The sequence below is a fragment of the Nomascus leucogenys genome, unplaced genomic scaffold (genome assembly GCF_006542625.1).
Source record: "Nomascus leucogenys isolate Asia unplaced genomic scaffold, Asia_NLE_v1 Super-Scaffold_285, whole genome shotgun sequence".
NCBI lineage: Eukaryota > Metazoa > Chordata > Mammalia > Primates > Hylobatidae > Nomascus > Nomascus leucogenys.
This window is the reverse complement of record NW_022095770.1, coordinates 259,398-285,206: the sequence shown is the minus strand read 5'-3', so window position 1 is coordinate 285,206 and position 25,809 is coordinate 259,398. Positions and strand designations below refer to the sequence as shown.

General features: G+C 47.6%; 2 protein-coding genes across 6 annotated transcripts; one reads left to right on the top strand and one right to left on the bottom strand.

Moving 5' to 3' along the window:
• Positions 1-1,295: 1,295 nt before the first annotated feature.
• Positions 1,296-13,158, bottom strand: PTGES3L (prostaglandin E synthase 3 like). Of its 2 annotated transcripts, XM_030808166.1 has the most exons (7): positions 12,675-13,158; positions 12,190-12,303; positions 12,017-12,083; positions 11,808-11,906; positions 5,468-5,557; positions 3,494-3,547; positions 1,296-2,408 (listed from the first exon to the last, which is right to left on the bottom strand). In XM_030808166.1, the coding sequence occupies exons 1-7, from the start codon at positions 12,809-12,811 to the stop codon at positions 2,373-2,375; spliced, it is 597 nt and encodes a 198-aa protein (XP_030664026.1). In that variant the 5' UTR covers positions 12,812-13,158; the 3' UTR covers positions 1,296-2,372. The 2 variants fall into 2 exon arrangements, with proteins under 2 accessions (XP_030664026.1, XP_030664027.1); XM_030808167.1 differs by lacking the exon at positions 12,190-12,303.
• Positions 12,751-25,809, top strand: RUNDC1 (RUN domain containing 1). 4 transcript variants are annotated; one of them, XM_030808165.1, is made up of 6 exons: positions 12,751-13,702; positions 17,436-17,441; positions 19,044-19,202; positions 21,455-21,653; positions 22,432-22,551; positions 22,961-24,330. In XM_030808165.1, exons 1-6 carry the CDS (start codon positions 12,776-12,778, stop codon positions 23,827-23,829), a joined length of 2,280 nt encoding a protein of 759 aa, XP_030664025.1. In that variant the 5' UTR covers positions 12,751-12,775; the 3' UTR covers positions 23,830-24,330. The 4 variants fall into 4 exon arrangements, with proteins under 4 accessions (XP_030664025.1, XP_030664022.1, XP_030664024.1 ...); XM_030808162.1 differs by having other exon boundaries at positions 12,899-13,702; positions 22,964-25,809; XM_030808164.1 differs by lacking the exon at positions 17,436-17,441 and having other exon boundaries at positions 12,899-13,702; positions 22,964-25,809.

Below are 25,809 nucleotides of genomic sequence, written 5' to 3'. Positions count from 1 at the left end.
ATAAAATAAATTATAGGTATTATAGTATTTATAATGCAGTATGGGGCCAGGGATGGTGGCTCAGGCCTGTAATCCCAGCACTTTGGGAGGCTGAGGCAGGAGGCTTAAGGCCAGGAGTTTGAGAGCAGCCTGGGCAACAAGCAAATCTTTACAAAAAAATATTTTTTCGTAAAGACAAGGTCTTTATATATATATAAAATATATATTATACATATAACATATATTATATATAACATATATGTTACATATTATATATAAAATATATTATATATGTAAATATATAATATATAAAATTATATAATATATATTTATAATATATATTTTTATATATTATATAATTTATATATTATACATAATTTATATTATATATTATATATTTATATAATATATAATATATAGTATAATATATTTATAAAATATAAATAATATATAATATATATTTATATATAACATATATTTTTATATATAAAAATATATATATTTTATAGAGCGAGACGGAGTTTCGCTCTTGTTGTCCTGGCTGGAGTTCAATGGCGTGATCTCGGCTCACAGCAACCTACAACTCCCGGGTTCAAGCCATTCTCCTGCCTCAGCCTCTGGAGCAGCTGGGATTATAGGCATGAGCCACCACGCCTGACTAATTTTGTATTTTTAGTGGAGACAGGGTTTTTCCATGTTGGTCAGGCTGGTCTCGAACTCCTGACCTCAGGTGATCCGCCCACCTCAGCCTCCCAAAGTGCTGCGATTACAAGCATAAGCCACTGCGCCCAGCCTACAAAAATATTTTTTAACTTAGTCAGATGTAGTGTAGTCCTAGCTACCCTGGAGGCTGAGGCAGGAGGATTACTTGAGCCCAGGAAGTCAGGGCTCCAGTGAATAATGAATGTACCACTGTATTCCAGCCTGGGCAACAAAGCAAGACTCTATCTCAGGCCGGGCGCGGTGGCTCACGCTTGTAATCCCAGCACTTTGGGAGGCCAAGGCGGGTGGATCACGAGGTCAGGAGATCAAGACCACGGTGAAACCCCGTCTCTACTAAAAATACAAAAAAATTAGCCGGGCGTGGTGGCGGGCGCCTGTAGTCCCAGCTGCTCGGAGAGGCTGAGGCGGGACAATGGCGTGAACCCGGGAGGCGGAGCTTGCAGTGAGCCGAGATTGCGCCACTGCACTCCAGCCTGGGCCACAGAGCGAGACTCTGTCTCAAAAAAAAAAAAAAAAAAAAAAGGACTCTATCTCAAACATAAATAAATAAATAAAGTTTACTTTTAAAGTAAATCCTAATAGTTTACCATGAGTTCAAGAGCAAAGTCTATCGGCAATGCATTTATTTTGTTTAAGTTACAATCAATTGTACATATTAGGCACTCAAAAAATGTTTATGTACAAATGGAATAGCTGTTGGACAAATAAACATAGACATTAACTACAGTAACAATCAGTTTTAAAAGTATAAAGAGGGCCGGGTGTGGTGGCTCACACATGTAATCCTAGCACTTTGGAGGCTGAGGTGGGTGGATTACTTGACGTCAGGAGTTCGAGACCAGCCTGGCCAACATGGCGAAACCCCATCTCTGCTAAAAATACAAAAATTAGCTGGGCCTGGTGGTGCACGTCTGTAGTCCCAGCTACTTGGGAGGCTGAGGCAGGAGAATTGCTTGAACCTGGAAGATGGAGGTTGCAGTGAGCAGAGATTGCACCACTGCACTCCAGGCTGTGCGACAGAGCGAGACTCCATCTCGGGAAAAAAAAAAAAAGTATAAAGAGATTTCTAGAGTGTGCAGGAAGCTGAAGTGGCTGGTTCTAGAGATGACAGAATTAGCTGTAAGAAATCAGAGCACAAATCTGGGCAAGAGGGAGCACCCCAGCTTGGTTACTAGAGGGAGAAGAGGCTTGCCACCAGGAGGAATAAGTACAAGAAGGAAACAGACACAGAACAGTTCCTAGAGATTTATTATAATCTGTTTCTTCTTTGGCTTTTTGCTTTGCCCCATATGCACACATAGTATAGATTTCTATAATCTGCATTCTTCTTTGGCTTTTGTTTAGCCACACACATACACGTACTCAAATAATCAAGTGGCCTAAACACAGAGATTAGAAACCAATTAATTAGAAACACAGAGATTAGAAAGAAATCAGAAGCCCTACCAGTCTACCCCTCCCCGACCCTGCATCTGATGTGGAGCCATAGTCAAGTGCCTAGGAGGAAGACAAACTTGAAGGACAACCCTTAATAAAGCTTCTAGGAAAGTTCAGAGATCTCAGAGGAACTTGATGCACAGCCAAAGCGCTGACAAAGGCCTAGGCGCTAGCTTTCCAGAACAACTGGAAAATAGCCACAGCCGCCTTCCCAGCTTTGCTGTCACAGACAGTTAATTACTTATTGCGTCAGCACTGTCAGAATCATCCTAGGGGGAAAAAAAAAGACAAAGCACCTGTAGACCCTGCAAAGCAGCAACATTTGTGTTAACAAATACTGCTCCCTCCCTCCTGCTCTCCAAGTTTCTTTTTGTGATTTCCTAAACCACCCAACTTAGAGGGCTAATATGGAAGGTTTTAATTTACTTTGGATATTAAGTAAACCAATGCTACTTTGTCATACATCATTAGTTTCAGGATTTTTTTTTTTTTTGAGACAGGGTCTTGCTTCATCACCCAGGCTGCAGTGCAGTGGCATGATCTCAGCTTACTGCAACCTCTGCCTCACAGTCTCAAGCGATCCTCCCACCTCAGCCTCTTGAGTAGCTGGGATTATAGGCCACCATGCCTGGCTAATTTTTGTATTTTTGGTAGAGACAGGGTTTTGCCCTGTTGCCCAGGCTGGTCTCAAACTGCTGAGCACAAGTGATCCACCTGCCTTGGCCTCTCAAAGTGCTGGGATTACAGGTGTGAGCCACCACACCCACCCTAGTTTCAGAATTTTAATTAATGCTATTGCTCCTTACGGCTGGGGCAGGTCTTCTCTAGGATGGAGAAACAGGGGGAGATGGAAAGCAGGAGGGTCTTGCTAGGATTTTCTAAAGCCTGGAGAAGAATATTAGCCGCCTTGGGCCAGGCAAAGTGGCTCACGCCTGTAATCCCAGCACTTAGGGAGGCCAAGGCGGGCGGATCACCTCAGGCCAGGAGTTCGAGACCAGCCTGGCCAACATGGCAAAACCCTGTCTCTACTAAAAATACAAAAATTAGCTGGGTGTGGTGGCGGGTGCCTATATTCCCAGCTACTCAGGAGTCTGAGGCAGGAGAATCGCTTGAACCTGGGAGGCAGAGGTTGCAGTGAGCCGAGATCAGGCCACTGCACTCCAACCTGGGCGAAAGAGTGAAACTCCTCCCCCACCCCCCCAAAAAAGAATATTAGCCCTCTTGGGTCAAATTCAAATTTGGTTAACAGGCACTGAGAACTACTGTGTGCTAGGAACTGGGTTAGGAGCTTTTTAGTGGGTTATTTTTAAGGGCTACAAAGAAACTGAAGGGTTGAGGGGAAGGCTTTACTTACATCCAAATCATCCATGGCAGGTGGAGGTCTCTTGGTGCTGACCTTCTTCAAAAGCTAGTGGGAAGAAAAAATAATCATAAGGGAGAAGGGAGTGAAGGAAGAACAATCTGCACATTGATGGTCCATAGAAGAACGGTCGCAGCCAGAACTGGTCAGGCAACTGCTCCCATCTTTTTTTTTTTTTTTTTTTTTTGAGACGGAGTCTCGCTCTGTCGCCCAGGCTGGAGTGCAGTGGTGCGATCTCGGCTCACTGCAAGCTCCGCCTCCCGGGTTCATTCTCCAGGCCATTCTCCTGCCTCAGCCTCTCCGAGTAGCTGGGACTACAGGTGCCCGCCACCACACCCGGCTAATTTTTTTGTATTTTTAGTAGAGACGGGGTTTCACCGTGGTCTCGATCTCCTGACCTCATGATCCGCCCTCCTCGGCCTCCCAAAGTGCTGGGATTACAAGCATGAGCCACCGCGCCCGGCCAAGTGCTGGGATTACAAGCGTGAGCCACCGCGCCCGGCTGACTGCTCCCATCTTTAAAACATCACTGGAATTAATTTGAGAAAAGTAAATTGATCCCTTCTTAAAAGAAAATTTAAACACAAATCCAGATTGGAATTGGCTAGTGTTTTTATAACTGAAACCAAATAATATAACGACAGTGTGTGATTTATTGGGGGCCAATTATTTATGATGTGAGTTTTTATACTGCTAGTTTTAACTTCCTATGAAGTTGTCTGGCTCAACACACACACACACACACACACAGGCCAGGTTTGGTGGCTCACATTTGTAATCTCAGCACTTTGGAAGGCTGAGACAGACAGATCACTTGAGGCCAGGAGTTCTAGACCAGCCTGGCCAACATGATGAAACCCCATCTCTACCAAAAATACAAAAAAAAATTATCCAGGGGTGGTGGCGCATGCCTGTAATCCCATCCACTCAGGTGGCTGAGGCACAAGAATCACTTGAACCTGGGAAGTGGAGGTTGCAGGGAGCTACTGCACGCCAGCCTGGGAGACAGGGCAAGACTCTTGTCTCGAAAAGAAAACCACACACACGGCCGGGCGCGGTGGCTCACGCTTGTAATCCCAGCACTTTGGGAGGCCGAGGCGGGCGGATCACGAGGTCAGGAGATCGAGACCACGGTGAAACCCCGTCTCTACTAAAAAAATACAAAAAAATTAGCCGGGCGTGGTGGCGGGCGCCTGTAGTCCCAGCTACTCGGAAAGGCTGAGGCAGGAGAATGGCGTGAACCCGGGAGGCGGAGCTTGCAGTGAGCCGAGATTGCACCACTGCACTCCAGCCTGGGTGACAGGGCAAGACTCCGTCTCAAAAAAAAAAAAAAAAAAAAAAAGAAAACCACACACACAGGCCAAGCACGGTGTACGCCTGTAATCCCACCACTTGGGAGGCTGAGGCAAGTGGATCACCTGAGGTCAGGAGTTCGAGACCAGCCTGGCCAACATGGTGAAACTCCGTCTCTACTAAAAAAATACAAAAATTAGCCAGACATGGTGGTGGGCACCTGTAATCCCAGCTACTCAGGAGGCTGAGACAAAATTGCTTGAACCCAGAGGCAGAGGTTGCAGTGAGCTGAGATCGCGCCATTGCACTCCAGCCTGGGTGACAGAAAACCACACACACACACACACACACACACAGACACACACACACACAGAAAATAGGAGAACAAGAATTACAGAAAAGTGGAAAAAGGTTTTGTCAAACTTCTTCAGAATACAGGCTCTACACTGAATAAGAAGTGAATCAATGTATATAATTTCAATAATATTCTTTCCTCTCATCCCTATTAAATAAACATAGCACAAAATACGTAAAGAATATCAGCATCAATGAGTAACCTGCCTAGAGAGCTTGCGTATCTCAGCTTGGCCCCAGTGACAATCCTCCAGAGACATGTGTGCAGAGAAGCACAAAGAATGATCAAGTGGGCAGAACATAGCAGGTGTTGTCTCTCACCTCTGCATAATGTTCCACATGAGCCAGCTCCATCTCTTCATCCCCTTCCCAGTCTCTCCAGTTATCAAAGTCCACAGACAGCCACACTGGCTGCAAGAAGAAGCACCAAGAGTCACAGGCCAGGAGGGCAGGAGCAGGAGTGTGTGGGAGAGTGTGGGCATATGCATGGGAGCATGCTTGGGGAAAAGAGGGTCAGTAGGTCTATAGTCCTCCCAACTGCACCCCTTTCACCAGCCCCCTCCAGGTTCCCATGTCATCATCATCATCCACAAAGATTTACCAGGAACCTGCCAATCTACACACAAAGCTAGGCATGATAGAGTCTGAAAATCTCAGAAGTCCTACCCTCCAGCCAGGCGTGGTGGCTTACGCCTGTAATCTCAGCACTTTGGAAGGCCGAGGCAGGAGGATCACAAGGTCAGGAGTTCAAGACCAGCCTGGCCAATATGGTGAAACCTTGTCTCTACTAAAAATACAAAAATTAGCCAGGCGTGGTGACGGGCACCTGTAGTCCCAGCTACTCGGGAGGCTGAGGCAGGAGAATCGCTTGAACCCAGGAGGCAGAAGTTGCAGTGAGCCAAGATCGTGCCACTGCACCCCAGCCTGGGTGACACAGCAAGACTCCATCTCAAAAAAAAAAAAAAAAGGCTGGGCGCGGTAGCTCACGCCTGTAATCCCAGCACTTTGGGAGGCCGAGGCGGGCGGATCACGAGGTCAGGATATCGAGACCACCCTGGCTAACATGGTGAAACCCGTCTCTACTAAAAATACAAAAAATTAGCCGGGCGTAGTAGTCCCAGCTACTCGGGAGGCTAAGTCAGGAGAATGGCGTGAACCTGGGAGGCGGAGCTTGCAGTGAGCCGAGATCACGCCACTGCACTCCAGCCTGGGCAACAGAGCGAGACTCCATCTCAAAAAAAAAAAAAAAAAAAAAAAGTCCTACCCTCAGGAGCCGATTGACTGAGGAGACAACACATCTGGAAAGATAATTGTATCATAAAGCAACATAGGAGTCAACCAATAAGACAGACAAGCTGCAGCTGGGCGCACTGGCTCACACCTGTAATCCCAGCACTTTGCGGGGCCAGGGTGGGTGGATCACCTGAGGTACTGAGTTCGAGACCAGCCTGGCCAACATGGTAAAACCCCATCTCTACTAAAAATACAAAATTAGCTGGGCGTGGTAGTCCCAGCTACTTGGGAGGCTGAGGCAGGAAAATCGCTTGAACCTGGCAGGTGGAAGCTGCAGTAAGCTGAGATCGCGCCACTGCACCCCAGCCTGGGCGACAAGAGTGAAACTCTGTCTCAGAAAAAAAAAAAAAAAAAAAGACAAGCTGCATTTCATGGAGTCAGAGACAACCCTTCAAGGTCCATGTTCCAAAGTTTCCACATTTATACAGGGAAGAAGTTATTCACTTCTTGGCCGGGCGCGGTGGCTCACGCTTGTAATCCCAGCACTTTGGGAGGCCGAGGTGGGTGGATCACGAGGTCAGGAGATCGAGACCACGGTGAAACCCCGTCTCTACTAAAAATACAAAAAAAATTAGCCAGGCGTGGTGGCGGGCGCCTGTAGTCCCAGCTACTCGGAAAGGCTGAGGCAGGAGAATGGCGTGAACCCGGGAGGTGGAGCTTGCAGTGAGCCGAGATTGCGCCACTGCACTCCAGCCTGGGCGACAGAGCGAGACTCTGTCTCAAAAAAAAAAAAAAAAAAAGTTTTTCACTTCTTCATTCAAAGGATATTTACTGGCCGGGTGCAGTGGCTAACACCTGTAATCCCAGCATTTTGGGAGGCTGAGGCAGGTGGATCACTTGATGTCAGGAGTTCGAGACCAGCCTGGCCAACATGGTGAAACCCCGTCTCTACTAAAAATACAAAAATTAGCTGGGCATGGTGGTGGGCACCTGTAATCCCATCTACTCTGCAGGCTAATGCAGGAGAATTACTGGAACCCGGAAGGTGGAGGTTGCAGTGAGTCGAGATCATGCCACTATACTCCAACCTGGGCGATGAAGTGAGACTGTCTCAAAAAAAGGATATTTACTGAACACATACTATGGCCAGACTCTCAGCTTGACACTGGGTTTATAAAAGTGATCTAGCTGGGCGCAGTGGCTATCACTTATAATCACAGCACTTTGGGAGGCCAAGGCACATCAATTGCTTGAGCCCAGGGGTTCGAGACCAGCCTAGGGCAACATGGCAAAACCCCATCTCTACAAAAAATACAAAAATTAGCCAGGCATGGTGGCACACTTCTGTTGTCCCACCTACTCAAGAGGCTAAGGTGAGAGGATTGCTTGAGCCCAGATGGGCGAGGCTGCTGTGAACTTTGATTATGCCACTGTACTCCAGCCTGAGTAACAGTACAACATCCTGTCTCAAAAAAAAAAAAAAAAAAGGTCAACACACTGTCCCAGCCATTCGGAAGCAAGCTGGGGAGGGAGATATAAATAAAGCACTATAATACAGTTGAAAAGTGTGGTGGTGGAGTTATATAGGGGACATCATGGGAACCCCAAAAGGAGTTACAAGAACCCAGGTTCCTGGAGTGGCAGGGCCTTGAAGGATGCACAGGGATTGGGTGGGTGAAGGTAGTAATGATGGTGACTTTTCAGGAAGAAGGCATACTTTGAGCAAAGGTACAGAGGTGAGAAACAGCCTGGTTTTTGCAAAACAAATAAAACACAACAGTCTGCTGTGGCTAGAAGATAACGCTTGGGGCAGAGAGTGTGGGATGTGCTAGTGTGTTATGTTATGGTGCCTGGATCTCAACCTAAAGGGCAGGAAATCAAAAGCTCAAATACCCAAGAGAGTCAGGGAGGTAATGAAAAGGAGCAAGTGAGGTGAAGTACATGATCCACTGAAAACTTCAACTCCAGGCATTTGGGGATGTATAACAGTGGGGCTAGATTCTCCCATTTTTCTTTTTCTTTTTTCTTTCTGAGACAGAGTCTCACTCTGTCATCCAGGCTGGAGTGCAGTGGGGTGATCTCGGCTGACTGCAACCTCTGCCTCCCAGGTTCAAGCCATTCTCCTGCCTCAGCCTCTGGAGCAGCTGGGATTAAGGCACATGCTACCACGCTGTGCTAACTTTTGTATTTTTAGTAGAGACGGGGTTTCACCACGTCGGCCAGGCTGGTCTCAAATTCCTGACCTCATGATCTGCCCGCCTCGGCCTTCCAAAGTGCTGCGATTACAGGCATGAGCCACCGAACCTGGCCCCCCGGCTTTTTTTTTTTTTTTTTGAAATGGAGTCTCACTCTATTGCCCAGGCTGGAGTGCAGTGGTGAGATCTTGGTTCACTGCAACCTCTGCCTCCTGGGTTCAAGCAATTCTCCCACCTTAGCCTCCCAAGCAGCTGGCACTACAGGCTCGCACCACCACGCCCGGCTCATTTTTTGTATTTTTAGTAGAGATGGGGTTTCGCCATGTTGTCCAGGCTGGTCTTGAACTCCTGACCTAAAGCAATCCACCCACCTCAGCCTCCCAAAGTGCTGGGATTGTGAGCCACGTCTCTCAGCCTCCCATTTTTCAACAGAAGCTTATAGTCTGGATTTTTAGAAGATGCACATTTTTAAATGTCAGCAACTAAAAAAATTTTTAATGTCAGTAACAAGTCAAAATAATTTCTTTTTTTTGGGGGGGGACGTTGTCTCGCTCTGTCGCCCAGGCTGGAATGCAGTGGCACGATCTCAGCTCACTGCAACCTCCACTTCCCAGGTTCAAGCGATTATCCTGCCTCAGCCTCCTGAATAGCTAGGACTACAGGCACGCGCCACCTCGCCCAGCTAATTTTTTGTATTTTTAGTAGAGACAGGGTTTCACCATGTTGTCTGGGCTGGTCTCGCACTCCTGACCTCAAGCAATCCGCCTGCCTCGGCCTCCCAAAGTGCTGGGATTACAGGCATGAGCCACTACGCCCAGCCTTAAAATAATTTTTGACACTGTAAAGATTAAAACAAATCTGAGAGCCAGATCCAGCCATCAGGCAGTCAGTTTTCAACCTTTAAGGAGGAGACGACTTTGGAGGGCCTTAAGTGGGGGAGCGTCAGGGTCAAATGTGTGTTTTAGACAGACCATGCTGAGGGCAATGCAGAGAATGGATTGAAAATGGGACTGAAAATATGCAACAAACTTCTCACTGTATGTTGGTGAGGCTTGAACTAGGAAGAAATTAAGTAGTGAATTCATTAATATTTAGGAGATCAGTTGAGCCTAGTTGTAAGCCACTACTAGAAAGAATAGATTCATCAGGGCCAGGTATGGTGGCTCATGCCTGTAATCCCAGCACCCTGGGAGGCTGAGGCAGGCAGATCACCTGAGGTCTGAAGTTCGAGACCAGCCTAGTCAACATGGCAAAACCCCATCTCTACTAAAAATACAAAAAATGACCAGGTGCAGTGGTTCACACCTGTAATCCCAGCACTTTGGGAGGCCGAGACAAGCAGATCACATGAGGTCAGGAGTTCAAGACCAGCCTGGCCAACATGGCAAAACCCTGTGTCTATTAAAAATACAAAAATTAGCTGGGCATGGTGGTGGGCACCTGTAATCCCAGCTACTCAGGAGGCTGAGGCAGGAGAATCACTTGAACCCAGGAGACAGAGGTTGCAGTGAGCCAAGATCACGCCACTGCACTCCAGCCTGGGTGACAGAGTGAGACTCTATCTCAAAAAAAAATAAAATAAAATAAAATAAAAAATAAAAATTAGCCGGGCGTGGTGGCACACACCTGTAATCCCAGCTACTCAGGAGGCTGAGGGAGGAGAATCGCTTGAACCCAGGAGGCGGAGGTTGCAGTGAGCCGAGATGGCGCCATTGCACTCCAGCCTGGGCAACAAGAGAGAAACTCGGTCTCAAAAAAAAAAAAAAAAAAGAAAGAAAGAATAAGACTCATCAATTAATTTCTACAGTGGAAACTACTTCTGGGACTGGAATATAGAAAACAAGAATTGGCCGAGGCCAGGTGCGGTGGCTCACGGCTATAATCCCAGCACTTTGGGAGGCCGACGCAGGCAGATCATCTGTGGTCAGGAGTTTGAGACCAGCCTGGCCAACATGTTGAAACCCTGTCTCTACTAAAAATACAAAATTAGCCGGGTGTGGTGGCACATGCCTGTAATCACAGCTACTCGGGAGACTGAGACAGGAGAATCGCTTGAACCTGGGAGGTGGAGGTGTAGTGAGCTGAGATCATGCCATTGCACTCCAGCCTGGGCAATGAACGAAACTCCGAATCAAAAAAAAAAAAAAAAAAAAAGAAAGAAAGAAAGAAAGAAAAAAAGAAAAAGAAATGGCCGGGCGCGGTGGCTCACGCCTGTAATCCTAGCACTTTGGGAGGCTGAGCCGGGTAGATCACCTGAGGTCAGGAGTTCAAGACCAGCCTGACCAATATGGTGAAACCTCGCCTCTACTAAAAATACAAAAATTAGCCAGGCGTGGTGGCACAAGCCTGTAATCCCAGCTACTCAGGAGTCTGAGGAAGGAGAATCGCTTGAACCCGGGAAGTGGATGTTGCAGTGGGCCGAGATTGCACCACTGCACTCCAGCCTGTGCTATGGGAGCGAGACTCCATCTCACACAAACACACACACAAAAAGAGTCAAAGGTTTTGATTGTGAGTTGCAGTAAAGGGAAAGACCATGTTCACAGCAGTGCCAATATCTGAAGTGGAGTCTTACACATTTCATCACCTACAACGAAAGTAGTTAACTGGGAGAGATTACCAAGAGAATAAAAAGAGACTCAGGACAAATAGCTAATGTATGCAGGTCTTAAAACCTACATGATGGGTTGAAAGATGCAGCAAACCACCATGGCACATGTATACCTATGTAACAAACCTGCATGATCTGCACATGTATCCCAGAACTTTAAGTAAAAAAATAAGCCAGGCGCGGTGGCTCATGGCTGTAATCCCAGCACTTTGGGAGGCCGAGGCGGGCAGATCACCTGAGGTCGGGAGTTCGAGACCAGCCTGAGCAACATGGAGAAACCCCATCTCTACTAAAAATACAAAATTAGCTGGGCGTGGTGGTGCATGCTTGTAATCCCAGCTACCCATGAGGCTGAGGCAGGAGAATTGCTTGAACCCAGGAGGCAGAGGCCATGGTGAGCCCAGATCATGCCATTGCACTCCAGCCTGGGCAACAAGAGCGAAACTCCGTCTCAAAAAAATAAGTAAATAAAAATAAAAAGTAAGAGAGACTAATACAGTTGGAAAAAAAAAGATTAGGCAAGACTTGGTGAGTGATTCAATGTTGGAAAGGAGGCAAGGACAATCCCAGCTGTAACCTGGGTACATGGAGAGACGGAGCAGGCCACTTTCCACACACCCACCTTGATATCCTCCTTGGTAAGCCTCGGCCAGGCCACCTTTTCCTTCCATTTCCTCACAAAGCAAGTAATAGAGCGGGAAGAGCGCTTATCCTGGGAGTCCTGCCAGATAAGAGAGCCTCATTCTTAGGGTCTGGGGTTTAGAATTAATCTCCAGTTTCCCTGGGCAGCCTGGTTTCCATCCAGACCTTACTGTCCCATCTCACCCTTACCTTGGAGTTCACTTTGGCATAGAACTCAATCTCATTGTACAACTCCACTCCATCGGCATTCTTGCAGCTGAGGAGACAATGAAGCTGAGGAGATGCAGAATACTCCGTGTGGGGACATTAGGAGAAGGGGTAGGTTCCTGAGAAGCCAGGCCCTCAGACGGCAGGGCCACTACCTGAACACAATGCGGTGATCCTCAATAAGCACGTGGACATCGGTGCTGTCCTCAACACAAAACTCCATGAACACATACCTGGGCCTGTCGTACCACAGGGTCCGGGCGTGCTGCCTGAAGAGAAGTTGAGGTGGGGCTTCATAGGGGTGGGAGAGGGAAGACTGAGGGCATTTGGGAAGGGACTACCCAGGGACCTTTGATGCTACAGTTTTTTCAAAGTGGAGCTAAATGAGATAGGGGGTGAAAGGGAAGGGAATGACAGGAGTGAGTGGGTGTGGTGAGTGTGAACCTGGGAAGAATAGAACGTGCGAAACTAGGAGGTCAGGGAGAACATTCAGGTCACACCTTCCCTCACCCCACAGTTACAGAGACCAGGGGTCTGGGGCTCCCATGGGGCCTCACAGAACCTGGAGCGCCCAGAAGACTTGGAGCAGGGAATCTCCAGGGAAAAGGCCAGGGGGAGCACAGGAGCCGGAAACACTCACCGTGCCATTGCAGCTCCCGCTCTAGGGTGGCATTTAGAGTTCCAGGCAGGGGCCGCTATCTTTAGATCCTGGGGACGCCCCCAGCAGCTGCCTCTCCTTATATGGTCGGGAGAACAGTTCAGAGGAAGAGAGAACATGACCTGGCAGCCAAGGGATCTGCACTCTGGAGATACTCTGGGAGAGCTTCATTCTTGCAGCCCTTCACCGTGGGGTCTTCAGGAATGCATAGACTAGGAATAGACAACCCATCTGCTGGAACCAGGGCAAAGGCTGCCCTAGACGCTTACACACAGGGAATGACTTTTCCCCGGTATCATTCACCTGTTTCTCCGACGCTTAGTGCTCAGTGTCTGATTCACAATAGGCGCTCAATAAAACATTATTGTCCTGAATTAAATCCCCCGGGAAGGCGCGCCCTCGGGGACTTCGGTACTTCAGGCCCCGCCCACCACTCCCCTGGGGTTCCAGGCCACCGCGCCGTTGCCATGGCAGCAGGGGGGGCGCGGCTGACGTGCGGCGGTGTTTCCGGGAAGATGGCGGCTGTCGAAGTGGCTGCAGAGCCGGTAACGGTGGTGGCGGCTGTTGGGCCAAAGGCGAAAGACGAAGAGGAGGAAGAGGAGCCGCTGCCACCGTGCGAGGCGGTGCGCTGGGCCCCAGTGGGGGCGGTGGCGGAGGCCCGGCCTGGGGCAACCGCGTTTTTGGAAGAGGCGACGGCCGAGGAGCCTGGCGCGGCCCCGGGCTCCCCGCCGGATTCGCCGGGCCGGACGCTGCGGCGGCTGCGGGCAGAGCGGCGGCGGCTGGACTCGGCGCTGCTGGCGCTGTCCTCGCACTTCGCGCAGGTGCAGTTCCGCCTGCGCCAGGTGGTGCGCGGGGCGCCGGCGGAGCAGCAGCGCCTTCTGAGGGAGCTCGAAGACTTCGCCTTCCGCGGCTGCCCTCACGTCCTAGGTTACGAAGGGCCCGGCGACCCCGCCAGCGATGAGGGCGATGGGCTGCCAGGGGACCGGCCACGGTTGCGGGGCGAGGACCAGGTGAGTGGCTGGAGCCGGGCCGCGAGGGATATGGGAATAGTGGGGTCGTGTGGGTGGCGATCCAGACCCGGATGATGGTGCATGAAGGGAGAAGGCTCCCCGACTCGGTCGGTGAGTACGTGTGTCGGAGACCAGGGGACTGGAGTGCGGGGCCGGCTGAAGGGCAAGAGGACAGAGGCCTGGGAACCTGAGGGTGAGCGGTGTGCACGGAAGATGTGGAGAGATGCCGGTGCGTGTTGACGTGAGTGGTAGAGGAGCGGTGAGCGAAGTGAGTCATTGAGGGCAGCAGAGCAGCCAAGAGCAGTGCTGCACCCACTCACCTTTCCCTCACGTATCTCAGTCTTGAACACTTTTGCTGCTAGAGGACCCCGACTCTGGGGATTGGGAAAATTGGCAAAGGAAAGGAAAGTGAGTTGGAATCCGTGGAAATTTGGGTTAACTCCCTGTCCCTGCTTTCCTAAAATCTAGGCAGTCTACACTTCTCTGGGTGGGAGTTTGGGTTAACAGCAGGGTCTCTTAGTAACTGAAATAAACACAACTCTTCATTATATAAATTTCCTAATGTTGGAATTTTTCCTTTTTAAGAGACGGGGGCGGGGGGGTGGTCTTGGTATGTTGCCCAGGCTGGTCTCAAACTCCTGGTCTCAAGCCATCCTCCCGCCTCAGCCTCAGGACTACAGGCGTGTGCCACCGTGCAGGCTATAATATTGAAATTTTTAAACTCTTCCTCCATCCTGCTTAATCATTAGGCATTCTGAATGAGGTCCTCTGGTAACTGACAAGATCGATTCAGTGTGCCTACCCCAGAAGTAGTGAAACTATGTATAAGACACCAGGTAAACGTTTCCTTACAAGCTTTGCATCTCTGGAAGTGCACAAAGTGCTAGCTTTATTGGAAGTGTTGAGGTACACTGCCTTTTCACTTTTGTTTTTTGTTTTGTTTTGTTTTTTGTTTTTTTTGAGACAGAGTCTCACTCTGTCACCTAGGCCAGACTGCATTGGCGCAATTTCCGCTTACTGCAACCTCTGCCTCCTGGGCTCAAGCAGCCCTCCTGCCTCAGCCTCCCCAGTATCTGGGGCTACAGGTGTGTGCCACCACACCCAGTTAATTTTGTTTATTTTTTGTTGAGACGGTGTTTCACCACATTGCCCAGGTTGGTTTCGAACTCCTGAGCTCAAGCGATCTGCCCTCCTCGGCCTACCAAAGTGCTGAGATTAGAGACGTGAGCCACCATGCCCCATCCCTTTTCACCTTTTTATTCTTCAAACTACAATCTACATGTGGCTTTCTTCCCACTTACATTGGTTTTAGCCAAGAAGATTTATCAAGCAGATAATGATTTGTTTATTTTAATCTGAACTGTTTCCAGTGCAATCCTGTGTTTACTGTTCCACCCTTCTCCACATACCTGCAACTCCTTACACAAGGAGCAGCCACCTCAAACTGCCAGATTTAAGGGCTAGAAAGGGGTGGACAGCACCAAAGGTTCTACGTGATAGGAAACTCTGTTGTTCATTTTCACCTTTAGAAACAGTAGGCCAACCCCATTTTCCATGATGTGATTATGACACATCGCATGCCTGTAGCAACATCTCATGTACCCCATAAATATTTACATATACTATGTACCCATAAAAATTAAAAACTAGCCGGGCGCAGTGGCTCACGCCTGTAATCCTAGCACTTTGGGAGGCCGAGGTGGGCGGATCACCTGAGGTTGGGAGTTTGAGACCAGCCTGACCAACATGATGAAACCCTGTCTCTACTAAAAATACAAAAAAAAAAAAAAAAAATTAGCCAGACATGGTGGCGCATTCCTGTAATCCCAGCTACTTGGGAGGCTGAGGCGGGAGAATCGCTTGAACCTGGGAGGCAGAGGTTGCGGTGAGCCAAGATCGTGCCATCACACCCCAGCCTGGGCAACAAGAGTGAAACTCTGTCTCAAAAAAAAAAAAACACTGTGTGCAGTGGTTCATGACTGTAATCCCAACACTTGGGGAGGCGAAGGCTGGAGGAGGATCACTTGAGCCCAGGAGTTGGAGGCTGCAGAGGGCTATGATCATACCACTGCACTCTAGCCTGAGTGACAGAGCAAGACCCTGTCTCAAAAAAAAAAAAAAAAAAGGAAAAAGAAACATTGTACCACCTTAAAAAAAAAAAGTAGTGCTCAATCCACCTGCAAGTTGTAATCTTGTATTTATACATTGAATACACACTACCATGACTAGCTAATTTAAAAAAATATTTTTTCTGTAGAGGTGGGGGTCTCCCTATGTTGCTCAGCTGGTCTCTGACTCCTGGCCTCAAGCCACCCTCCCACCTTAGCCTCCCTAAGTGCTGGGATTACAGGCATGAGCCACTACACCTAGCCCCCAATTTTTTTTTTTTTTTTTTTGAGACAGAGTCTGGCCCTGTCGCCCAGGCTGGAGTGCAGTAGCACGATCTCAGCTCACTTGAACCTCCTAGGTTCAAGCTATTCTGCTGCTTCAGCCTCCCTAGTAGCTGGGACTGCAGGCATGTGCCACTATCCCCGGCTAAATTTTGTATTTTGAGTAGAGACAGGGTTTTGCCATGTTGGCCAGGCTGGTCTCGAACTCCTGACTTCAAGTGATCCACCCACCTCGACCCCAAATATTTTAAACCAATATTTTCTCTTACCTTACTTCATACTGGAAATGATTTATGTTATTTCCTGCCTTGCACCAGAGCTCATTGTTCTCTCTTGTTTGCCCACACTCTAGCAAATAGCATATCGTAGCTACCATGGCAAGTGACAGAGTTCAACAGACTTGGTCATGAAAATGGAATTAAAATTTATGGCTGATTTCTTTCTTCCCTGACATCATAAAGTTGGGTAACAGAACAAAAACAAAGACTTTTCCCCAGTTCTTTCTCCTTGGGCTGGTTAGACAACTTTCTCCACTCAGAGTTCATTATTTGGAATTTGTCATTCTTTTCTTTTTCTTTTTCTTTTTCTTTTTTTTGACACAGAGTCTTGCTATGACACCCAGGTTGGAGTGCAATGGTGCGGTCTCGGCTCACTCCAACCTCCGCCTCCCGGGTTCAAGCCATTCTCCTGCCTCACCGTCCCAAGTAGCTGGGATTACAGGCACATGCCACTACACCGGGCTAGTTTTTGTAGAGACGGGGTTCCACCATGTTGGCCAGGCTGGTCTCGAACTCCTGACCTCAGGTGATCTGCCTGCTTTGGCCTCTCAAAGTGCTGGGATTACAGGCATGAGCCACTGCGTTCGGCCATACTTTCCTTAATTCAGTTCGGTAACATACAACAAATGCATGTTGAGAACTTATCTGGTGCCAGACACTGTGCCTGGCATTTGTGGTTCAAAGTCAAAACCTTTGTCCTTAAGGAGTTCATAGACTAGAAGAGACAGAATCCTAAACAAATAATGTATATGAGCTAGACTAGAAGTGTGTACAAACTCTAGAGGAAATGTTTAGTTATGCCTGGGGAAATCGGGAAACCTCTTAAAGGAGAACTAGACCTTCACCAAATGGGGAAGCGGGATAGGGTTCTAACAGTATGCAACTGCGCTCTGAAAGGATTACAGAGGGACTGTCCTGAGAAAAGGCTTGCTTTCATGTTGAGCAAAGTTAAAGCAAGAGGATTGCATTTTAAATACTTAAACAAAAAGTTAATTTGTTGTTTTCTTTTTCTTTCTTTTTTTTTTTTTTTCTTCATTTCTTCTCTCTCATTACTTACTTCTTCAGGGCTTGGTAAGTACCGTTTTAAGGTTAAATGTAATACGCTGTAGACTTCTAGTTTAAGACGCAGCCTTACCCCTACAAATGATTTGCTGGTTTTGCTTTTTGTTTTTGAGACTCAAGAAAGACAAGGAAGAACCAGTGTTTGAGAATACGTTGACAAGACTTTACCACCCTGAAGCATTTTTATTAATTGAAATGCAGAAACTACTGGTGGCCAACAGTTGAAAAAGGAGTCACTAGTCAGCAAAACTTACAGATACTTTTTTTAAAAAACATTGTTACCTTCCCATCCCCACTATGTGGCTTTTGGATTTTTTTCACTGGCCTAGGCACTTGCCTTTTACTCTTTTGTTTTTGGTTTTGGTTTTTTGAGACAGAGTCTCGCCCTATTGCCCAGGCTGGAGTGCAGTGGTGAAAACAAAGCTCACTGCAGCCTCAACCTCCTAGACTCAAGCCATCATCTTGTCCCAGCCTCTTGTGTGACTGGGACCACCATGCCACCACGCCTGACTAATTTTTTTTTTCTTTGAGACGGGTCTTGCGAAGCCTTGACCTCTTGTGCTTAAGCAATCCTCCCACCTCGGCCACTCAAGTAGCTGGGACTACAGGCATGCATCACCATGCCCAGCTAATTTTTAAAAATTTTTTTGTGGAGATGAAGTCTCACTATGTTGCCTAAGGTGGTCTCGAACTCCTGGGCTCAAGTGATCCTTTTGCCTTGGCCTCCCAGAGTGCTACAGTTACAGGTGTGAGACACCACTCCTGGTGCATTTGATTCTTTTGATTTTTCAGAAGTGGTCTATCATACATCAAAGGTACTTTGGTGAACCTTAGGAAAGCTGGTTATGAGTTTTTTTTTTTTTTTTTTTGAAACGGAGTCTCGCTCTGTCACCAAGGCTGGAGTGCAGTGGCGCGATCTCTGCTCACTGCAAGCTCCGCCTCCCGGGTTCACGCCATTCTGCTGCCTCAGCCTCCCAAGTAGCTGGGACTACAGGCGCCCGCCACCACACCCGGCTAATTTTTTTTTGTATTTTTAGTAGAGACGGGGCTTCACCGTGTTAGCCAGGATGGTCTCAATCACCTGACCTCATGATCCACCCACCTTGGCCTCCCAAAGTGCTGGGATTACAGGCGTGAGCCACTGCGCCCGGCCAGCTGGTTATGAGTTTTAAAGCCTCTCTTCACACCCTTACCCCAGATTCTTTTGCAAAATTTGGCTGCACAGAGTAATCAGGAGTTGTGTTATGGTAACTGGCTGTGGAGAATGGCATGTCTTAATTCCTGGGAGATCTATCTTGGCTGAGATAGGTTGTCTCTACCCTAACTAGACCTTTGGGGGAAAAAAGGCAGTCTTAACAAAAAGCCTTATTGTATTAATATCCTATTTCCAATGAGGGACAGATAGTTTCTTAAAGAAAACACCCATTTAACAAATTGCCTAGGATGAAATAATTATTCTTACTTTTGAATCTATCATATGAATTGTGTATTTCATTTGGATTATTGGAAACATCTTATATTTTATTGGTCATTACTGGCTGGAGCAGATTCTTAATGTGCCCTGAGTTTCCCTTTTCCTGCATAATAGACCCAATTATTTTCTTGCCTTAGAGTGAGCAGGAAAAGCAAGAGCGTCTGGAAACCCAAAGGGAGAAGCAGAAAGAACTGATACTGCAGCTCAAGACCCAGCTAGATGACCTGGAAACGTTTGCCTATCAAGAGGGCAGTTACGACTCGCTGCCACAGTCCGTGGTGTTGGAAAGACAGCGGGTGAGCAGACCCCAGAGGAACCTCCACCACTGCCCGAGGTTAACTTGTCCCTTCCAGCATTCACAGGGCATCCTCTCTCAGCTCAATTCTCCTTTGGCCTTACTGAGAATCCCTCTGCTGGCCCAAATCAAAGGGAAATTTCAGTACTATGAGGAACCATTCTTTGCTCATACATGGAAAACACAGGTTCCAAAGTTTTGTAATACGATAATTGAGCTCTTTCCTTTTGGTGGTTGTAATTAATAATAGAAATAAGAATATAACAATAATTTCTTCATTTGATCACTTAAAAAATTCTACTTAGGCCCATCATACAATGTAATCTAGCTTTTTTGTTTTGTTTTATTTTGTTTTTGAGATGGAGTTTCGTTCTTGTTGCCCAGGCTAGAGTGCAATGGCGTGATCTCAGCTCAACACAACTTCCGCCTCCTGGGTTCAAGCAGTTCTCCTGCCTCAGCCTCCCAAGTAACTGGGATTACAGGCAGGTGCCACCACGCTGGGCTAATTTTGTATTTTTAGTAGAGATGGGGTTTCTCCATGTTGGTCAGGCTGGTCTCGAACTCCCAACCTCAGGTGATCTGCCCACCTCGGCCTCCTAAAGTGCTGGGATTACAGGCATGAGCCACCGCACCTGGCTGTAATCTAGCTTTTTCCTACTACTCACCACCTTTTGATAAACATGCCAGGAATCCAGACTGACTTTAATACTGTGTTTATTTAGGTAAGACCTGGGTAGACAGGTAAATCTCTTGGTAGAGATACAGTTACAACCTCCCCTGCATGTTTCTCTACCCCTGTGCTGTGGCTGTTTTTCTGGCTGGGCTGGAGTTTACGATATCAGATTTTTTTTTTTTTTTTTTTTTTTTTGAGACAAAGTCTCAGTTTGTCACCCAGGCTGGAGTGCAGTGGCATGATCTTGGCTCACTGCAACCTCTGCTTCCAGGGTTCAAGCGATTCTCCTGCCTCAGCCTCCCGAGTAGCTGAGATTACAGGCATCCACCACCACGGCCAGCTAATTTTTGTATTTTTAGTACAGGTGGGATTTCACCATGTTGGCCAGGCTGGTCTTGAGCTCCTGACCTCAAATGATCCACCTGCCTTGGCCTCCCGAAGTGCTGGGGTTACAGGTGTGAGCCACCGCACCCAGCCTATTATCAGAATTTTAAATTGTTCCTAATAATGTCACTAGGATATTTTGGCTATAATGCATCTTGATATTTTATAGAGATTTTTCTTTAGTTGCCTACAGTAGGGCAAGAAGGGATAAGAAGGATTAGAAATTAAGAAAAATCAGGCCAGGTGCTGTGGCTCATGCCTGTAATGCCAATTCTTTTTTTTTTTTTTTTTTTTTTTTTTTTTCTGAGACGGAGTCTCGCTCTGTCTCCCAGGCTGGAGTGCAGTGGCGCAATCTCGGCTCACTGCAAGCTCCGCCTCCCGGGTTCACGCCATTCTCCTGCCTCAGCCTCTCCGAGTAGCTGGGACTACAGGCGCCCGCCACCACGCCCGGCTAATTTTTTTGTATTTTTAGTAGAGACGGGGTTTCACCGTGGTCTCGATCTCCTGACCTCGTGATCCGCCCGCCTCAGCCTCCCAAAGTGCTGGGATTACAAGCGTGAGCCACCGCGCCCGGCTGTAATGCCAATTCTTTGGGAGGCTGAGGTGGGAGGATCTCTTGAGGCCAGAAGTTTGAGGCCATCCTGGGCAACATAACGAGACCCTGTCTCTACAAAAAATTTAAAAATTAACCAGGTGGTAGCGTGTGTCTATAGTCCCAGCTATGGGGGAGACCGAGGCAGGAGGATTGCTTGAGCACAGGAGTTTGAGGTTACAGTGAGCTATGCTCACATTACTGGACCCTAGCCTGGGTGACTGAGCAAGACCCTGTCTCTTAAAAATCAGTATATATTCTCCTTGAAGCCTTTAGAGCAACTAAATATAAGGCTTGTTGGATCATCAGCCACTTTGGATTTTTTATACTGTTGTTCTCTTGAGTGAAATCTGACTAGCCTGGTAGAAATTTACTATGAGTGGGAGGATCCATTTTTATCAGAGAACTGAGGGTTCTTTTTACTTTAAAAGTAGAGAGTCTTTGTCCTCACCTTGATCAATCAGCAGTTAAGTCATTTACTTTCACAAATTTAGAGGCCTGTTTTTTATTTCCATTTAAGGACAGAAGACATTTTTAGATTCTCCTCCCTAATCCTCTCCCTAAAAATTCCAAAGGGTGTGCTCATTGCTTGTGATCTGGATAGGTGATCATAGATGAGTTAATAAAGAAACTGGACATGAATCTAAATGAGGACATCAGTTCCCTGTCCACTGAAGAACTTCGTCAGCGCGTAGATACAGCAGTGGCTCAGATCGTCAACCCAGCCCGAGTCAAAGAACAGTTGGTTGAGCAACTGAAAACTCAGATCCGAGACCTCGAGATGTTCATCAGCTTCATCCAAGGTTAGAGGAGGGGATGGGATGAGAAGGGTGGACAGGTGTCATAATAATTATACTTATTCTGAGTACTAGTAAAAAGGTTCTAATTCTGGTTTTTTGTTTTTTTTTGGCGGGGGGAGAGACAGTGTCTCTCTCTCTTCCCCTGGCTGGAGTGCAGTGGCACAGTCTTGGCTTACTGCAACCCCCGCCTCCCAGATTCAAGCGATTCTTCTGCCTCAGCCTCCTGGGTAGCTGGGATTACAGGCTCCCACCACCACACCCAGCTAATTTTTGTATTTTTAGTAGAGACAAGGTTTCACTATGTTGGCCAGGCTGGTCTCGTACTCCTGACCTCAAGTGATCCGCCCCCCTCAGCCTCCCAAAGTACCAGGACTACAGGCATGAGCCACCATGCCCGGCCAAAAGGTGCCAATTCTTGATGTACTATTTAAGAGGCTTGATGGCTTAGTAGAGGAGGCAGCATTGGCAGAGTAGAAAGAGCATGGGTTTCAGAATCAGACAGTTAAAATCTCCATTCTCATACTCATTGGTTTTATGTCCTTGAGCATGTTACTAACCTCTTTAGTCTCACTTTTGTCATCCATAAAATGATGATTCATGGTTCGTTCACTTAGCAGATGTTTATTGAGCCAACTACTGTATGCCAGTCCTCATTTTACGCAATTAAATAGGACAAGATTTTGTGAAATTCTTGTTTCTAGTAGGCACCATTAAGTATTTTCCTTTAAAGATCTGCCATAAAGGGCTAAATAAGTGTCTCTTCTATGATTTCTGATTCCAGATGAAGTGGGAAGCCCCTTGCAGACAGGTGGTGGACACTGTGAGTGCAAGGCCAGTGGGAAGACAGGAAATGGCTGCAGCAGAACAGGCAGCAGCAGACCGCCTCCAGGAAACAGCAAAAGTAAGTGCAGTTTCCAGAACAGGCAAATCTCTAGAGACAGAAAGTAGATGGGTGGTTGCCTAGGGCTTGGGTGTGTTGAGAAGAGGTGAGTGAGAAATGCTGATGGTATGGAATTGCTTTTGGGGAGGATGAAATATTCTAAAATTGATTGCAGTTGACAGTTATACAATTCTGAATATACTAAAAACCACTAAATTAAACACCTTAAATGGGTGAATCATATGGTATGTGAGTTATATCTTAATACAGCTATTATTAACCAGAAAAAGGAAGTCCAGCTACATCCTGGGTGGCTCTTGCCTTCATGTGAGACCCAGCATGTGGCTCAGACTGATCTCAGCCTGTGATTTGTTGAGTGTAGCTCTGTGCCGTCATGGCCTCTCACTGATGAGCCACTGTCTTTTCTAAGCAGCAAAGGCAGAGGATGTGAAGAAAGTCCGGGAGACGGGGCTGCACCTGATGCGGCGAGCGCTGGCCGTGCTCCAGATCTTTGCTGTTAGCCAGTTTGGTTGTGCCACAGGCCAGATCCCTCCAACCCTGTGGCAGAGGGGCCAGGCTGACAGAGACTACTCTCCCTTGCTGAAGAGGCTGGAGGTGTCAGTGGACAGAGTGAAGCAGCTAGCCTTGAGGCAGCAGCCACATGACCATGTCATCACCTCTGCCAACCTCCAGGACCTGTCTCTGGGAGGCAAGGATGAGCTGACTGTGGCTGTGCGGAAGGAGCTAACGGTGGCTGTGAGGGACCTGCTGGCCCACGGACTGTATGCCTCCTCCCCAGGGATGAGCCTTGTTATGGCTCCTATTGCTTGTTTGCTGCCAGCCTTCTCCTCGGCCCCAGAGGCCATGCACCCCTGGGAGCTCTTTGTAAAGTACTACCATGCTAAGAACGGCCGTGCTTATGTGGAATCCCCAGCCCGGAAGCTCTCCCAGTCCTTCGCCCTTCCTGTTACGGGAGGCACTGTTGTCACCCCCAAACAGAGCCTACTGACAGCCATCCACATAGTGCTGACAGAGCACGACCCTTTTAAGCGCAGTGCAGACTCAGAATTGAAGGCCTTGGTGTGCATGGCACTGAATGAGCAGCGTCTAGTGTCCTGGGTGAACCTCATCTGCAAGTCCGGGTCACTCATCGAGCCTCACTACCAGCCATGGAGCTACATGGCACACACAGGCTTTGAGAGTGCCCTCAACCTGCTCAGTCGCCTCAGCAGCCTCAAGTTTAGCCTCCCTGTAGATCTGGCTGTGCGCCAGCTCAAAAACATCAAAGATGCCTTTTGATGAGAGTGCCCTAACCCCAGACAAGCTCCTTGCTCAGTAGGCATAGATGTGTTAGTCTTCTAGCATAGGAGCAAGGAATCAGAGGTGGGGTTAAAGGCATTTTTCCTAGACCCTGCTCAGGCAGTCGGCCAAATGAGTGCAAAGTCTGTTTTCCCCACCAACTTAGCTCTCGGAAAGATGTGCTGGAGAGACCCTCTTGTTAAGAAGATTCTGCCAGGCCAGGCGCAGTGGCTCATGCCTGTAGTCCCAGCACTTTGGGAGGCCGAGGCAGGCAGATCACAAGGTCAGGAGTTCGAGACCACCCTGTCTAACACGGTGAAACCCCGTCTCTACTAAAAATACAAAAAAATTAGCCGGCATGGTGGCAGGCACCTGTAGTCCCAGCTCTTCGGGAGGCTGAGGCAGGAGAATGGCGTGAACCCAGGAGGTGGAGCTTGCAGTGAGCCGAGATCACGCCACTGTACTCCAGCCTGGGTGACAGAGTGAGACTCTGTCTCAAAAAAAAAAAAAAAAAAAGAAGTTTGTACCAACAGTATACGTGTGGGTACTTGTGCTTGAGCCTGTATTAAAGGAATCAGGCCAGGCATAGTGGCTCACGCCTGTAATCTCAGCACTTTGGGAGGCTGAGGTGGGCGGATCACCTGAGGTCAGGAGTTCAAGACCAGCCTGGCCAAAAAGGCGAAACCCCATCTCTACTAAAAATACAAAAATTAGCTAGGCGGGGTAGTGCACGCCTGTAATCCCAGCTACTCAGGAGGCTGAGGCCGGAGAATCGCTTGAGCCTGAGAGGTGGAGGTTGCAGTGAGCCGAGATCACGCCACTGCACTCTAGCCTGGGCAACACGGGGAGACTCCGTCTCAAAAAAAAAAAAAAAAAAAAAAAAAGACATTCAACTTGAGGCTCCTGTTAGTTAAGCTATCTTCTTTCACTTGAAGCAGGTTTGAGAGGCCTAGGCCAGAATTTAAATTCCTTTTATGAATAGATTTCCCTTTCTTCCTGACCCCAAGGTCAGAGGAGACTATATATTCCATGGCTGCCTCTAAGACTAGGAATAGGAATATCTGAAAACAACATTTCTAAGGGTGGTAACCACAGGTTGATTTTAATACGAGCCCTTTTTCTTGTAGAGGTAAGAAGTAAAATCTTCCTGACAAGGTAGTCCTCTTTTCACGGCACAGACAATGGGCTTTCTGTTTATGAGGGGTGAGAACCGGTTTGTTACTATGTTTGCTAGCAAGTAAACATTCCTCTGCTCACCTCCCAACAAGACTAACACAGTCTTTTTAGAAGTAAATATATTCAAGACAAACGAGAAAATCCTGGCTACCCAAGTCGAGTATAAACAGGAATACAAATCGGTAATCAGCAGCTGTTCCTCAGGTTGTGACTCACTGAGCACCACTTGTCCTGGAGGCTGGATGATGGAGGACATCTGGTTATAGGTACTGCAGCAGGGATAGGTGCCACAGGAGGATAGGAACTACAGCAGATCACTGTTTCCAGAACGGGGAGGAGTATCTCATTGCGAAACAGACTCTAGAGTGATTCTATTGGTCTTCCCTTATTTTAGCCTCATTAGTTCACATTTGTCATGCAGCTTGTGGTGAGTACTGCTCTAGGACTGGCCAAAAATGGGCAAAATGTATCACTCCAAACACTACTGATTCAGCATTGTTTTCATGTCTTAAAATTGCCACCTGCACTTTGTTTCTGCACTATTATGTAGTGCATTTTAACTTAAATTTTTTCCAGCAATATGTTACTTATTTAAGATACATTATTGATATTTCATTATAATTAGTTCACCTTCCCTGTGAAACGAGAATTGTAAAATGTGGAAAATGATACATATGTGGATGCTAATGAAATCATAGTATTTTGTGTAGCTTCTCTGAAGACCTTAGAGACCGCAGCTTTGGTTTATAAGTGTTTGGGCCTTATCAGCCCATCTGATCCAGATCAATATTTTTTTGAAAGCTG

Excerpts from the sequence above, each read along its gene's own strand:
- RUNDC1 (XM_030808165.1), top strand. The coding sequence starts at position 12,776 with ATGGTCGGGAGAACAGTTCAGAGGAAGAGAGAACATGACCTGGCAGCC. Across the intron at positions 21,654-22,431 it reads GTTCATCAGCTTCATCCAAG|ATGAAGTGGGAAGCCCCTTG; the intron begins GTTAGAGGAGGG and ends TTCTGATTCCAG. Across the intron at positions 22,552-22,960 it reads GCCTCCAGGAAACAGCAAAA|CAGCAAAGGCAGAGGATGTG; the intron begins GTAAGTGCAGTT and ends GTCTTTTCTAAG.
- PTGES3L (XM_030808166.1), bottom strand. The coding sequence starts at position 12,811 with ATGTTCTCTCTTCCTCTGAACTGTTCTCCCGACCATATAAGGAGAGGC. Across the intron at positions 12,084-12,189 it reads GATCACCGCATTGTGTTCAG|CTGCAAGAATGCCGATGGAG; the intron begins GTAGTGGCCCTG and ends TTGTCTCCTCAG. Across the intron at positions 11,907-12,016 it reads ATGCCAAAGTGAACTCCAAG|GACTCCCAGGATAAGCGCTC; the intron begins GTAAGGGTGAGA and ends CTTATCTGGCAG.